This window comes from Syngnathus typhle, linkage group LG2 (genome assembly GCF_033458585.1).
Source record: "Syngnathus typhle isolate RoL2023-S1 ecotype Sweden linkage group LG2, RoL_Styp_1.0, whole genome shotgun sequence".
Lineage (NCBI taxonomy): Eukaryota > Metazoa > Chordata > Actinopteri > Syngnathiformes > Syngnathidae > Syngnathus > Syngnathus typhle.
The window spans coordinates 1099344-1114741 of NC_083739.1; the positions used below are offsets into that span (position 1 = coordinate 1099344).

Here is a 15398-nt window from a genome sequence, read left to right on the forward strand (position 1 = left end):
CCATCGGGACTTTCTATGCATATTTACATGTGATTTGGAACGTTAAATGAACATGTCAAAAACGGTCGTGTTTGGATCGTTCTCAAGGCGCCAAGACTCGCGAGCTTGTATAATTAGCACCAGAACATGTAACATTGGCAAATGAACAAAAGAAGCAAAAATCAAACAACACCAAGAGGCACCTTTCATACGTTGCCTTTCATACAGCGATTCGAATATTCCCATTTCACCTTTGGACCACGACGCTTGCGAAAATGATAGCTCTCTTTGAATCATAAAAGTCCAAAATATATATTGTGGCTATGCTTCTTAGCCAGTGGTGACATCAGGTCTCTTAAATTCCATCAGTTTCACTTTTGAAAGGGGGATGAATATTTTTAGATTGTTCACATTTGTGAAAGGATTTAAGGTTCAAGGTCGTTTTTTTTTTCTTCTCTCTCTCTGCTTGACAAAAACAATCCGTCTCCTTAACGTCCCAGAGTTCAAAGTCACGATACAGTGAAAGCGATCTGTCATTTTACCTGACAGCGGAACGTCGACGCACTGATATGTTCATCCTCTGAAAGCAAATTTAAACTTTTTTTTTGTCACATGTTGATGGGGGCAGAAGATGGGGGGAGGACTCAGAGGTCCCCCATTCGTGGTGACATGTTTGAAGTGTGTTTTCTCACAAGTCAGTCTACAAATGAAACCGTTCGTTCGGCTGAAAGATAAACTTAAAAACGGGATTATTGCCGGAGCCAGTATTTTGGATTGGCACACTGCTCACCTGGGTTTACAAACATGATGCTTTGGTTTCTTCTATTGTACAATTCATTTGGCTTATTATTATTGTTTGACTCATCTCCCGTCATCAGTCTAGAAATGGTAACAAAGTCAAGCTTTAGCAAAACATGCCATTAGCCACAAATGGGGAAAACGAAGAACAGTGGTGAACAGCTAGTTGGTTAAAAAAAAAAAAGACTAGTTCGTAAGAATTGACCTCTGAGAGCAAAGCAATGAGTCGCCCGGGAGGTCACAAAAGATTGGAACAACTGACTGGAATCCACCCTCGCTTCAGCGAAACCTAGTTTTCTTGACTCAACATTGAGGAAGAGACTAGAGAAAAATGGCATCGTTCCGAGAAGTAATCCACAGTTTTAATATTCACCTGATAACTATAATTGTTTGGTGATAGCAAACATTAAAGTGGTAAAAGGGGTTGCAAGGGATAAAAGGAGTTGACCGGGGCTTTTTTTTCCCCCACGACACTGTTTATTTAAATAAACGAATCTGTTGCATTTTTCAACGATTCGATTTATAAAATTCTGTAACTGAGCTCAGTGTGCCCCCTGTTGGCTTGAAGGTGACACTGCAATAGCTTATTATGGTAACCATCCCCCCCCCCAAAAAAATCTTACATGATGGGACGTTTAAGATTAAATGTCTGTTGAAAATTTGACCTCTCATGAGAGCGCGCTCTCACTAGAAGAGAAAAAGCAAAAAGTTGCTCAGTCAAATGGCAACGACAAGACCTCGGTTCTTTATTTAATTCTAAAAATACCTATTTAAAAGGAAAGAAAAAAAAAATGTTGCGTTCACTGCGTGATACAATCTGGGCCGTCCGCCGATTGAGAGGCACACGCATCCGAGGTGGCATCTGCAAAGAAAAGGGAAAAACAAAAAAAAAACACGTATGAATAACTGGTGTTCTGGAAGTAACCCCCAAAGTGCTGGTGGAAATACACCACTTTTCAATTTGACTCATAACTTTGTGCTTAAAACATCCCCCAGTGTGTTTGTTTTGCAACTGATCAATTACTTTGCCTTTCAGAAAAGCACTCTGGACCGATATATTGCATACTTAATATTTCAACCAACATTTTGGCGTTAGTTGACAGACATGATTTATTGTCACGGCCCACATCAAATAATGCGGCGCGCCGGATCTGGCCCACGGTCCTCGAGTTTGACACCCATGCTATTAACAACATTGCTAGCGTTGGGCTGAAACGTCTTTTAATCATATGTTGAATCAATTTGGTAAATGTCATATTTCGTTGCACCAATCTAAAGTGTGGAAAATGGCTTGCTCTCTTTGCCAATGCCACGTTAAGGGTTGAACACGCATCGCCGGAAAAATGACGGTTTTGGCGATACGAGGGTTTCTGCCCAATGCCAGCGATGTGTTACACGTCTGGCTGTCTGGAATCACAGAGGTGTAAGAAAGAAAAAAAAACACCTGTGGAGAAATGTAAAGTCAGCCAAAAAGGAAGACCCACTTCAGTGTGTCAGTGCAGTCAAATGAAAAGTGGCACCTTCTAACTAAGCATTATTTTCAGAAAGTGCCGACATCGCCAATGTGACCGACCGACGGACCGACGGACCGACGGCAGTTACCGACCGGTCTGTGCATCCGTTTCGACGGGAGCATGGGCAACCTCTGACGGAGATAATAAACAGCCTTAAATTGCAGCTCAAGTGCGAGCTAAGATTTGTTCATGGCGGTTTACCTGCGCCGAGTCCAAGGCTGGAGTTGTCGAAGAACTTTCTGGGAAATGTTCTGGAAAGCAGATCCGTGTTTGCGTCTCCGTCAAAAAATCGGCTTTTTGGAGAGTTGAGCAGCGGGATGTGCGGGGCATCCGACTGCCTGACGGGGGAATCCGGGACCTTGTGGGACGCAAGGAGCAACTTCTTTGGTGACTGAGGGAGGAGCTCCGGGCACACGGGTAGTAGTCCACGTTTGGTGGGCGTGCACGGCGGCGAAGGCTTCATGTCCGCTTTGACCATTGACTTCAGCTTGAGCGCTCTGTTCTTCCATTTGCTGAGGTCCGCCTGCTGACTGGAAATGACGCTGAGGCGGAACACAAGCACGTCAAGAGGGGAAACCCGAGCGCTGCGTCTGTGCGTTTGTCTTACCTTTCGAGCTGTGCCATTTTAACTTGGAGCCGTTTGACTTCCTCCTCCAGTTTGGTGTTTTGGAGCATAGCGCTGCTCTTGATCACCGCACCCCGCGGGTTCAGGAAACGGTCACAAAGCTCTTCACCCTTCAGGACTAAAGAAGCATTCGAGAAAGACGCGAGGTAGAAAAGGATTTTTCGCTAAATCGATAAATAAGAAGTGATTCAACAATTGTTTTAAAATACACTTGAATGCAAAATAAAATATTGATTGATATTCAAACTACATTTGGTCAAAGCTTCTTTTTTAACCTTAAAGAGTATTGATATTGAAATTTTAATGCAATTTTATTTTGAGAATTTTCTTGTCAGTTTCATTTGGAACGACTAAAAGCGGCTTTATTTTATTATTTCCCATTTGTCAGTGGCTTCCGAAAAATACGCCTCGCTTTGGACGACTTGGGCAAACCGTGCTACTTTATTTGGGATTGGAACCGAATATTTATTTCGGGCACGATAATGCGAGAGCCGCCGCCGCCGCCGCCGTCTTACCTGGATCGGCTCCTTGCTGCTGCAACACCCTTAGCGATTCCTTCAGTTTCCTCACCGACTCCTCCTTCATTTGCAAGGCAGCGGTCATCCTCTGGATCCTGAAAGATAAAATGGGGGGCAGAATGTGAAGAGCGGGAAGAAAAGACGGTACCGGTGGTGGCCGGTCCTTCCTTACTCTTGCTGGTGTTTATCGGAAGCAACGCTCAACTCCATGGTCTTCATGTACAACTGCGCTTGGGCTTTCTGCAGCTCGGCAACCGAAGGCGACGAACGTTCCTAGCGGACAAGAGCATTTCAGTTGGGAGTGGTGAAAAGTCGGAAGCATTTCATTCCGGTAATCCCCAAATGACATTCCCGACGGCTCCTCGTAGTTTTTAGGCGGCGTTGTTGGAACCAACCTCAGATTCGTGCAATTGGCTCTGCAGGATTTTCACGTCGTTCTTCAGTTCTTCGACCTTGCCCCGATTTTCCTCAAGTTCGGTCTCGAGCTGCTGAATGGTCGCCTTGTAGCCAGAGATGCAAGCGTTGTTTTTTTGTTGAGTCTCTTCGAGCTCCTTGTTCTTGAGACCTAAAGCCTGAGAAAGGAAACATGTCCGTTTACACGTCACCAAAGTTGAGAATCCATACGTACGTGAAGTGCTTCAAATAAACGGAGAACATGATGACTGATTGAAGCCCTTCTCAGTTATCAGACTTACTTTGACTTTCTCCTCAGATTGCTGGAGGAGACTACGAAATTCTTGGTTGTTGCAGAGCAAAGTCAGCTCTGGAATCTCCTCCAGCTTCTGTCGCAGAGAGACACGCTTGCCTTTTTCCTCTTGCAACTGGGACTGAGCCCGCGCCGTCACCTGCCGCAATTCCTGATACTGAGCATCCCGTTCGGTAAAGACGCTCTGCAGGGGGGTTCAGAGAGACGTGGAGTGAGTACTTTCCCCAGAGTTAGGTGAGGAAAAGGAGAGCACAAAAGTTACCCGCAAAAGCATTTTCCTGCTTTGCAGCACCGCACACCTGCTGGCGGCCTCAGCGCTAAAGAGGCCGTGCATCCTGCTGGCATCGGAAGGTTGTCTGCTCTGCTCCTCCTGCACCAGCCCTGAGAACCTTGCCCTCTCTCTGCCCTCAGCAGAAACTTCATTGTGGTAAGAATCCAAGAAGGCATCGAGGATCTCCACAATGTGGCCAACTTTCTGTAAAACAAGGCATGTTTGTCATTTTTAAAAGCATCAGCCATCAAATGTGGAATTGGCGAAATTAAACTGCAATTAAGAAAAAGAAATCTTATGTGGGACTTGAAGAGATGCTTGAAGAAAAAAAAAGATTACCAACTAGTTCCCCATTCTTAATTATTATTATTGGGAACACTGTCGGTGAATTTGTACCGTAAATTCCGGACTATAAGCCGCGACTTTTTTCCAAAATTTTGAACCCTGCGGCTTATAGTCAGGTGCGGCTTATATGAGGATTTTTTCCGTGATTTTTGTGATGACTTGATCACTTTTATACACTGCGGTATCTTGAAGAAAAAAAAACAACAACAAAAATACTATTTTGAAACACTACTATGGCTTCTGCTTATTCTGGTTGTGTTGCTTGTGACTATTATGAGCTTTAGTAGGAATGCACGCTAGGTGACCTGCGGCAAAGGGCTCTAAACCCTTGGTCACAGGCAATGTTGAGAAAGACATGTTAAAGTATGTTATAAAAACTTTAAAAAGGCTTTCTGTGAACGGTCTTTCTTTGTAAAAAAAAATGCGTGTGCACGTGCGGCTTATAGTCCAGTGCGGCTTATATAAGAAAAAAACTAAAATATCCCCCAATTTTAGCTGGTGCGGCTTATAGTCCGGAATTTACGGTAAATCTGCAGCAAGAAAAATAAAACTCGCCTGCACGTAGAACTGTCTTTTGTCGATGAGTTCATCCAATCTGCGAGTCTGCTCTGAGGAATAGTCCAGGTCTGGAGGAGAGTCGGCTTTGCAGCGCAACACATCCTGCAAGTGCCACTCCTCAAAGATGGTCGCATCGATTTGGATCGACTCCCGGAAAATCCTCTTGAATTCTTTGGCCTCTACCTGAAGGGCATCCTGAGGGGGGAAGGAGAATTTCATAAATCCTGCGTGGACTTGGCGAAATGATCACATGGAAGGAACAGTTGGTTCTTTACAAGCATAAACTGGAGCGTGTTAAGATTCTGGGCTCCCAGCCTGTAGACCGCGTTGGCGACTTTCCGCGTGGCTAGAGGAAAGGAGTTGTACTCCTCGTTGGTCACAGAAAGTTCCGCCCTTAGGCTGTCGCCTTCGAATGCGGGTTGAAGCTGGCCGCTTTTGTGAATGAATTCCTCCAGGCGTCCAAATAACTCCTGTGAATGGCATAACCATGGTTGGACAATCCTTGTGATGTCAAAACAAAAGCCAAGATGATTTCCTCCCCCGTGCATTTACCTCAAGTTGCGAGGTTAAGTCGCGCAGCCTGGCTTGTCCCGTCACCTTGGAGGCCGTCAAGTCCTGCTCGCAACTTTGAAGCTTCTCATTGAGCACGGCCACGGTTGCGTTTGCTTCCGCCAGCAACTGAAAAGCAACAGAAGAGCTAGGTTCAAAAAAGTGCACTGACTCTTTTCTGGGCCATGGCAACAATAATAGTTTCTTTTGGACAGATACATTGCAGAACGAAAAGTGGAAAAAAGAAACCTGCTGTGACGTGGTCGCCTCGGTTTGAACCACCGTTTGATTTGCCTTGATGGTTTGGAGCTGCTCCTCCAGCTGCTGCACCTAAAGTATTTGTGAGAAACGATGCAAAAATCCTTTATTCTTTGTGCTCTGCCACAATGGAGCTTTGACGTGCATCTCCACCTCTTGTCGAAGGTCGCTCTCCAATTTCCTGGCCTCGGCCTGCTGCAGCAGCGTGGACTGCTTGTGCCTGTTCTCGCTCTCTTGCATGGTGGAGACCTTCAAGGATCATTTGGTCAAGCCACTGGCCTGGAATTCCAATTCGACACGACAACTGTGCTGTGCTCACCTTGTCCTGCAGCTGAGCTCTGAGCTGGCTCGTTTCCCGTCCCAGTGCCTCCAGTTGCTCACGCAGCTGATGTCGCTCTTCGCCGAGAGAAGTCACTTGACAAAGCAGTTTCTCCATCTCAGATTGGAGGCTGGTTCGCTCTGCCATGGCACACTCGAGCTCCTCAGACAGCGTCTGAACCTGCGAGGACGTGAGACTTAACTGGAATGACCACGACTGTGCACACAAGAGCTAAGCTCTATTTAGAAAGAAATCCATAGCCATATTGAGAACGTTAGTTCTTGCCTGATTTTGAAGTTCTTGGCATTTGTTTTCATTCATTAACAGGTCGAGCTGTTCCTGTAGACGTCGGATCTTCTCTTCTGCTATTGTGAGCTCTGCTTGAGTCTCAGCAGTCTGAAAATTCCCGACATGAACAAACGCGGTGTTCTGATATAAAACCATAGACGGAACATTTTTGTTTTTGGAGCGCATACAGGTAAGACTCCTTATCATGATAACGCTGGAGTACGCTTTTCAAGAGGCCCACTTACTCCTTAATGAGTTATCGTAAACGTGCATTAGATGAAAGGCAAACCTTCCACCTCGACAAGAAATCTCGCACAGGACATTAATCCAAAACAGGAATAGCAAGTTAGTGAGGATTTCTTTTTATTGAACGTAGTCATCGTTTCCGATTAAGCAGCTGTTTTGGCACCATCTGGTGGCGTGTTAAGATGTTCCAGAAAGAGCAGACAACTTTTTCAGTGACTCGCAGTTTGGTCAATTGGTAGATCACAAATTGGCCAGATTCCAGTGTCAGCAGAACCTTACCTGTGCATTCTGTTGACCCTCGAGTTCTTTCAGCAACGGCAGATCGGACTTGAACCGTTGCTGCAACCCACACTGCATCTAAAACAGATCCACATTTGAATTGTATCTCCAACTGGGGTGAGCCGCAATTCATAAAGAAAATGACATGCTCCTTTTCGTGAGCAGTCATGAATTTTGAAAATTGCAGTTTTGTCATGCATCAGATTCGATAATCTAAGACATTATAAATGGATGGCTGACTAAGCCACATTGATCTATGTGCACATTCCCTTACCATCTCCATATTTTCCTCCAGTTCTGTCCTGAGCTGCATCTTGTCCTGTCTCAGGTGCTTCACCGTCTCAAGCAGCTGATCCCTCTCCTCAGCGAGAGACGTCACTCTGGACAGCAACTCCCGAGTCTCTTCAGTCTGACGTCCGGTGTCCTCGTTGAAACGCAGGTCGCCCCCGTTTGCTCTTGCGGTTTCGAGCTCTTCGCTCAAAATCTGAATCTGTTTCAAAGAAGGCTTATTTTAGAAGCACCAGTGGATAGAAAACAAATCGCGAGGACAAAACTTACACTTTGCTTGAAATCAAACTCTTTCTTCTCAGTGACTTTGACAAGATGATTGTTCTTGTGCTTCAGCTCTTCAAGCTCATCTTGAAGGGACTGGAGAAGAGTTTGAGACTCTTCAACCTAAAAAGGAAACAATTAACTGGAGGTTTCGGGTATTTATGAAAATGTGTCCAATTTTTTAAGATGCTTTCAACAAACCTGCTGCTGCAGCTGAGCTTGTTTCTCCTCAGTGACTTTGACAAGATGATTGTTCTTGTGCTTCAGCTCTTCAAGCTCATCTTGAAGGGACAGGAGAAGAGTTTGAGACTCTTCAACCTAAAAAGGAGAAAAAAAAAAAAGGAAACAATTAACTGGAGGTTTCGGGTATTTATGAAAATGTGTCCAATTTTTTAAGGTGCTTTCAACAAACCTGCTGCTGCAGCTGAGCTTGTTTCTCTCCGGCCGATTGCTCGATATCCTCATTTCTCTCAACTTGCTTCTGAAGCTGAGATTGGAGGGACTGTAGAAGGCTTTGATTCTCTGCAGCCTAATATTTGACCCCCCCAAAAAGTGGATCAATTCAGTTATATAGAGAGAAAAAAAAATGTATTTACCATAATCAATTCATCATCTGCAAAAATGGACTTTGGCATGTGGAAAAGCAAAGGCTTCACTCACCCCATCAATAAACTGCTGCCGCTCTCCCTCTAGTTGGTCCTTTTGCTCGTTGACTACTTGTAGCGTCGCCTCAAGTTGCTCTTTCTGAAACGGGGAGAAGAAAACATGCCTGGATGTGGAGACTTCCGAGGGGCCGACAAGGCTGAAATCTGAACCGACTCGATTCACATACACAACATAAAATAAAAAGTAGTAACTTCTTTTGAATCCAATGTGACTTTTGTTAGATATGGCAAATTTGGCCTTCAACTGACTTGCGTTTGCAACGTCTCGAGCTCTGCAGTCAAGTCATCCAAAGGCTTTTCCAAGTTGTCTGTCTGTGACTCTTCCAGCTGCTTGATCCGTTCTTTCAGAACACCTTTCTTCCCGAGTTCCGTCCTGAGCTCCTCCTGAAGCTCGATCATCTGTTTTGACGCATGGAACGAGCAATGAGGCTCTGGCCTTGGACACACCCAAAAAGATATTGAGATGGCAAAAGCTGACCATATCGATATTTTCTTGCAGATCCACCTGGAGCTGGTCTCGCTCCGCTCTGAGAGTCGCCACAACGGATTCTAGCTCCTCCAACTGTTGAGAAGAACTCTGCACATGAGACAAGAAGGTTTTGAAGCACCTGCCTTTGCGGGCCACCAAATAATCCATTTAAAAGTGTATTGAAGTTTGGTTCATAAACAAACCGGTTTCTCTGGGTTGTTGGCTTCAAATGTGGGAGCCTGAAGAGACTGGAGTTCCTCCACTTGAGCTCTCAGGACACCCTCAGCTTCTTGAGATGCCGCAAGCTCCTTTTTCAGGTCGGTCACTGTTCTCTCAAGTTCCACGCTCTCCATCACATCTGCGTACGGAAAACATTGCCATCAACCTGAAAATCCGCCGCTGTCGGGATTAGTAGGGCCCATCTTGTAAAGACCTACTTCTGGGGACTTTGCCATCAAGCAGACCGGCTAGCTTCATGTTCTCGTTAAACACGACGTTGAGCTCTTTCTGGAGATCCGCCTGCATCTTCTTGAACTGTGATTTTTCGGCCTCAAGTTGAAGACGCAGGCTGTTGACTTCAGCTTCCATCTTTGCGTGGCTGTCAGTCAGGGTCGTCTGAAGAGAAGAGGAGGACGACAGGTAGAGTGGGCTCACCAACAACAATCTAGTTCCAGGGGGATTGGTGCTGAGGAATTCAAGTTCAACCTCCTTTGCCTATTTTTCTTACCTTCAACTCTTGCAAGGCAATGTTTTCGCTGCGCAGAACTGCCCATTCTTTCTTTGTCTCTCTGCCGAGGGCCTCCGAGTCATCGAGAGAAAGCTGAAGCTTTGTCACTTCTTTGGACAAATCTTTACCACACTAAAAGAAGGAAACAAAACATCCCTTTGTAGATGTGTAAAGGTGAGCTACTAGAAAAAAAAAAAGAAATCCAGATAAAATTACTGCTTGCAGTTAAATACATATATATATTTTTATAAAATGTGAACTATGACTAGATATAAGTACTCCATACCATATTCTGAAGATCATCAGCAATTTTGGTTTTCTTCCTCAGCTCTTCAGAGACGCTCTCCAAATTTGTCTTTTAAAAAAAGAAAACAAAAACATTTGATTTTATTTATGCGCTGCCGGGACTTAAAAGTGTATAGCAATAAAATAACTTTTTTTTTTTAAATCAAATTGAACAGTTGAAATTACTTTGCATACATTTTAGTCCTATTTAGCTGGGAAAAAAAAAAAAAAGCCTCCTCACCTGAAGTTCCAAGTACTGAAGTTCTCGGGATTCCATAGCTTCCTTCAATGAGCAAATTGTATTTTCCAACTCGCACTGCGAGATCACAAACAATGGCCAAATGTCAACATATATTTACAAAGCAATCCATCCATCCATCCATCCATCCATCCATCCATCCATCCATCCATCCATCCATCCACACAGGTATTGACAGGGCAGCCAATTGCTTTATTTATTTTTATACCTCCTGTTCTTTTCTCATCTTCTCCTCAAGAGACATGAATTCCTGCAATTCCACTTTTTCCCCAAGCTCCTGTGAAAGTGCCGTTTTCTCCGTCTCCAGTATTTGAGTCCGCTCCAGGGCAAGGTCCAGCGCCTGCTTGAAATAATCTCGCTCAGATGCCAGCATATCCTAGAAGCACGTTCAAACAACGAGAACTCGTTAGGTCACGGTTTATTATTTTTCGCGCAGACATGGCTGTTTATGCAGTGCCAAAGTGTTTCCTTCCCCAACAGTAGAATTGAAAATCACATTTACCATTTCAGTGGCTAGAATGTCATCACGCTGATCATCTTCCAGCTAGGGCGAGAGAAAAAAAATGAGGTAAAAATAAAAGGAAGCACGGCGGACAAGAGACTATGAATTCAGTTCTGGACGCACTTGTTGAGCAGAGTTCAACCGCTGTTCCTCAAGTTGTAGTTTTAGATCTGTCACGTGGAGCTCCAGCAACTGGACTTTGTCGACGGCCTGGGATTTCTGCTGCATTTCGCTTTGGAGCTTGAGGTCGACTTCGGCTGCCTTCCGCTCCATTGCCACGATTTGTTCGTGGGCTTGCTGGTTTTGCCGGCCGACGGTTTGAAGTTCAACTTCCAGCTCGGCCACTCTTTCAGCTGCCCTAAAACGGTCACCAAGAAAATGAATAGACCGCAAAACTCATGACAGGATCATTAGAACTGCACAAGTACCCGCTCTGGAAAGTCATCAAGTCTTGACATTGGCTCGTGTCATCTGACGACTCGTCGGGAATCTCCCAGTCACCGTCAAAGTCTTCATCTGTTAAAATCCCAAATGATGAGCGTCACTATCAACCTTGCAGTACAAACAATGAACATGCATGACTAAGAGGTTCTTGTCCTTACCTTCAATCTGCTCCATCACAGAGGAGGAATGAAGTTTCCTCTTCCGGCTGACAGACGCAGCAAAGCTACGCTCTGACAGACAGTCTTCGCCGGGAGACGGCTGGGCCAAGCGGAGCATTTTCCCTCCCCACGTAACCCGACGTTTGGGCACCTGAAAAACAATCATCGGAAGGGTCAGGACAGCAATGAAGGGAAGGATTTCCTTATTTTCATTCTTAGTGACCTTTTGTACAGAAGTCAGATTGTTGCTCGTGACCAGAAGCTTGGTGAGGTTTCTTATTCTGTCCTCTTGCTCCACTTGAAGTTGATGTTTTTCCTGGAGAAGTTGACAGAGCACCTCTTTCTCGGTTGCCGTGGTCTGTGTGATGGAGGAAACCTGCAGCGTGGGAGTCATTTGGTCAATACGGAAAAGGATTCGGATATGCCATCCGTGGAGAATGAGTAATAAAATTTAAAAAAAAAAAAACGTCATGCCTCCTGAAGTCGTCTCTTGAGGTCGACGATTTCGGTGCGATATCTTCTGAGAAGCGCACCGTCATCTGAAACTTCGGTGACATGTGGATCATTTTTCATTTTCTTTGCAGTGCTGGCAAACTGTAGAATGAAAACATACAAAGATCATTTCAACACTGATGTAAAAAAATAACTAAAGCGTTTCAGTTCTTAGTCCAACATGTTTATGGATATCACACACTCCTGAAAAATGATTTAGGAACATCTTGTTGGAGGTATGTAATTGCATTTAAAGCAAATGTAAAAGGGTCAAATATCTTCAGCTGGAAAAAAAAAGTAGATGTTTGTGGTTGGATGTAACCATTGTTTAAATTGACATTTTCCAAAAACATACCAATTGAAAGCTTACTATCATTGCCTGCAAATTGAAAGGTCTCGCAAAAATAACATTGTAGCGTTTTGAATGACATCACTGGCGTGAACCTGCAGAGTGCGGAGCGTCTCGTCGAGCGTCGCAGTGGTGATTGTGCACAAGATGACCGTTTTGGCGTTCCCGCCCAGGGAGTTCTGAAGAATCCGCGTTAACTTGCTGTCTCTGTAGTTGATGAAACTTCTGGAAACACTGCCAAGTGAACAATGATTCAGCATTTTAGGACAGAATCCAGAACATCTTCCCATTTGACATACCTTTGGCTTTCTTCACTGAGCTTCTTGATCACTTGGCCAAGTGTGAAAAGGCTGCGATTGATATTGCAGCCTTCCTTCAAGCGTGTACCTAACAAGTGGATTCATGTCAAGTCGACAGATAATTAAAGCAAGTGCGCAAAAGTCGAGTGCTTTACCTTCGGCCCCTGTTTGGCTTGCTCTTTCCGATCCGGCCAAGTCGACTAAATTCTGAGACAGGGAGGGGAAAAGAAAATAGAAGGATCAAATTACAATCTAATTTAATTTATTTATCATGCACTTTAAAGTTAACAGCCACTGTTGACAGGGTTGTAATAGAGGAATAAAATGGACTAGAATATCTATATATATCTATAATATATCTACATCTATATATATATATATATAATATATCTATATATCTATATCTACCTATCTACCTATCTACCTATCTATCTATATGCCGACTTACCAAATGGGAAACGATGATGGCGCCGTCGGCATTTTCCCCTGGTCCCAGGTCACTTCTTTGACGACTCTCAAGGATCTAAAGCACAGTAGAGCATTGGTTATTGATTAATTGAATAGTCCTTTGTTAAAAATACAACCATAGACTATTTTTCAACTCATTCATTTTCACGTGAACTGGAATAGTTGCTTACCATTCGAAAGACGGTGTGTGAGCGGCTGCTGCGCTCGTTCATTTCCGTCTTTCCGTAGTGACGGTTTTCTGCAGGGTCAAATACACAATGAATGAATCGGTATATCCGGATGAGACAATCCCTCAGACTTACTTTCTCCTTTGCGAATCCAAGCCAGTGCTTGCGCAGAGGAGGTCACCAGTTCCTCAGTCAGGTCAGCAACATAGATGGTTTTCTGCACAGTGTCGATAAGAAATAGGAAGATTCAAAATTACAAATGAAAAGCTAACAACTGTCTCGGGATTGTTGCCTTCATCGATGGGACGGTCTCGGAATCCGATAAAAAATATAGCAAAATGCATGTAAAGGATTATGTTGTACCTTTTGGACCTTGAAAATAAATACATTTTAAAGCTTTGCTCTTTACCACCTGGTACCAGCAGAAAATGACACGATCAGCGCCCAATTTCCAAGAATACGATATCATTGAGTGTCACAAAGGTGACATGTAAAACAAATAAAGGACAACTTACATTTAAACTCTCTCGGACTTCCAGAGGTTTTCTTTTCCAGCTATCTACTAGCAAATCAGACACGGTTTCGTTGTATATCTCCATGTATGAGACCCTGAGAAGAAACTCCTTCTCTGGACACTGTAGAACAAACAGAACATTGTTGATAAAATGATATTGACAAAAAAAACAAAAAAAACCATGAAATAAATCTACAAAATGTTGGACCTTTTTAATGGTTTCAAAGACACCATCAATAGCGAGTGGTATGACACCGGGAACATGGTCACTCCCCATCATTGTGAATGTCTTTCCAGAGGATGTCTGACCGTAAGCAAAGATGGTTCCTGTTTCAAGCAAAAAAGGTGACGACTCACACGTGCACAAGAACATGTCAAAGTTTCTTGTCAATTTCTTCACATGCCAAGACACGCAAAGAAATCCAAATGACGTTCCCACTATCCCATGGTGACAAGACATAGTACCGTAATTTTCGGACTATAAGTCGCGTTTTTTTTTCATAGTTTGGGTGGGGGGGCGACTTATACTCAGGAGCGACTTATATACATATATATGACTTATACTCCGGTGCGACTTATAGTCAGAAAATTACGGTACACAATGTACATACAAGTAAACAACACAAAAAAAATAAAAACAAAAAGGCATATATCTATGTGTATATATCTAACTTGAAGGTGCAAACACTAACCGTTGTATCCTTGCACAGTTGAAACAACCAACGGCTTTGCGATTTCTTGGTACAGCTGATTGGTTGTTTCTTCGGGAGTGAACACTCGGTCTGCGTACAAAAGATTCTGACTGTAGATTTCAAAACAGCATACAAAGTACATTGTTTTGCGGAAAAGCCATACCAAAACTGAAACTCTTTGTTGCGCTCCCATCATCAATCTGATGAATGGATTTCGTATCCGATTTCCAGAAAACTTCAACAGGCGTCGCCTTTTCAGATGGAACACCTTCTTCTCTGTAGCAAGGAAACATTGAAGAATGTTGTTTCGTGGAATTTTCATGACTTTGCGTAACATCAAAGCCAAAATAACGCTCGCAAAAGAGTTGATAAATGTTTTTTTTTTTTAAGGGAGGGGAGGTGGTTAGGTGGCAGCCATGTTGACATTAGCTATCTGGATTCTCGTGGGCCGATTCAGGATGGGGGAACTGCAGCTCAACCTCCTCGAAGACACTGCCAGGACAATTGAGGGCTCCTTCGGCAAATGGACATTTGATTTTCATATTGTATTATTTGTGCCCTCTCTGCGTCCATTTCAACCTGGTGATCCTGAAAGGGGGATCCTTCCATCTGTGGTCCCTTCCTTCTCAAGGTTTCTCATTGTTTTGAGTTTTCCCTTGCCCTTTTGGGAGCTTAAGATCAGGGGATGCTTTGAGAAGAATTGTCCATTTTTGTCTTTGTGAAGAAGCCCTTTGAGACTGCTTGTGATTTAGGGCTATACAAATAAACTTGACTTGACTTCAAGCCATTCACGGAAAAATAACTCTCGCAAAAGAGTTGATACATGTTTTTATTTGAAATATGTAGTCTACCGCTGTGTTGAACGTAAGCGTCGACGTTATTTTTATCAGCTTAGTCTATCAAATGAGCATTTTTGCGGAACAAGTTACACGAACGCTGATAACTCACCTTTTAATAATCGGACGCACTCGAACACAAACTTTAACGGCGGACTCCTCAGCCATTTTGTTGCTTTGTAGCTCTCCGAAAGGAAAATTTCTTGCCAACTTTCCTTCCGCGACGCATCTGATTTGGGTCGCTTAAAAATTCAAATGTCTTCTTCT

General features: G+C 43.8%; 1 protein-coding gene across 3 annotated transcripts; it reads right to left on the minus strand.

Moving 5' to 3' along the window:
* Positions 1–1494: 1494 nt before the first annotated feature.
* Positions 1495–15382, minus strand: cenpe (centromere protein E). Of its 3 annotated transcripts, none has more exons than XM_061272431.1 (46): positions 15244–15382; positions 14459–14571; positions 14296–14385; positions 13812–13930; positions 13605–13724; positions 13225–13306; positions 13093–13160; positions 12903–12977; positions 12610–12661; positions 12455–12542; positions 12251–12389; positions 11789–11908; positions 11538–11690; positions 11315–11465; positions 11141–11228; positions 10836–11070; positions 10713–10754; positions 10419–10586; positions 10193–10267; positions 9953–10021; positions 9667–9798; positions 9377–9554; positions 9143–9297; positions 8949–9032; positions 8720–8869; positions 8466–8549; positions 8218–8334; positions 8007–8123; positions 7812–7928; positions 7528–7743; positions 7254–7331; positions 6726–6836; positions 6441–6620; positions 6275–6370; positions 6113–6193; positions 5867–5992; positions 5590–5784; positions 5312–5509; positions 4403–4615; positions 4130–4324; positions 3830–4006; positions 3607–3707; positions 3432–3529; positions 2899–3034; positions 2493–2833; positions 1495–1639 (listed from the first exon to the last, which is right to left on the minus strand). In XM_061272431.1, exons 1-46 carry the CDS (start codon positions 15297–15299, stop codon positions 1578–1580), a joined length of 5841 nt encoding a protein of 1946 aa, XP_061128415.1. In that variant the 5' UTR covers positions 15300–15382; the 3' UTR covers positions 1495–1577. The 3 variants fall into 3 exon arrangements, with proteins under 3 accessions (XP_061128415.1, XP_061128414.1, XP_061128416.1); XM_061272430.1 differs by having other exon boundaries at positions 8949–9047; XM_061272432.1 differs by lacking the exon at positions 8007–8123 and having other exon boundaries at positions 8949–9047.
* Positions 15383–15398: the final 16 nt, after the last annotated feature.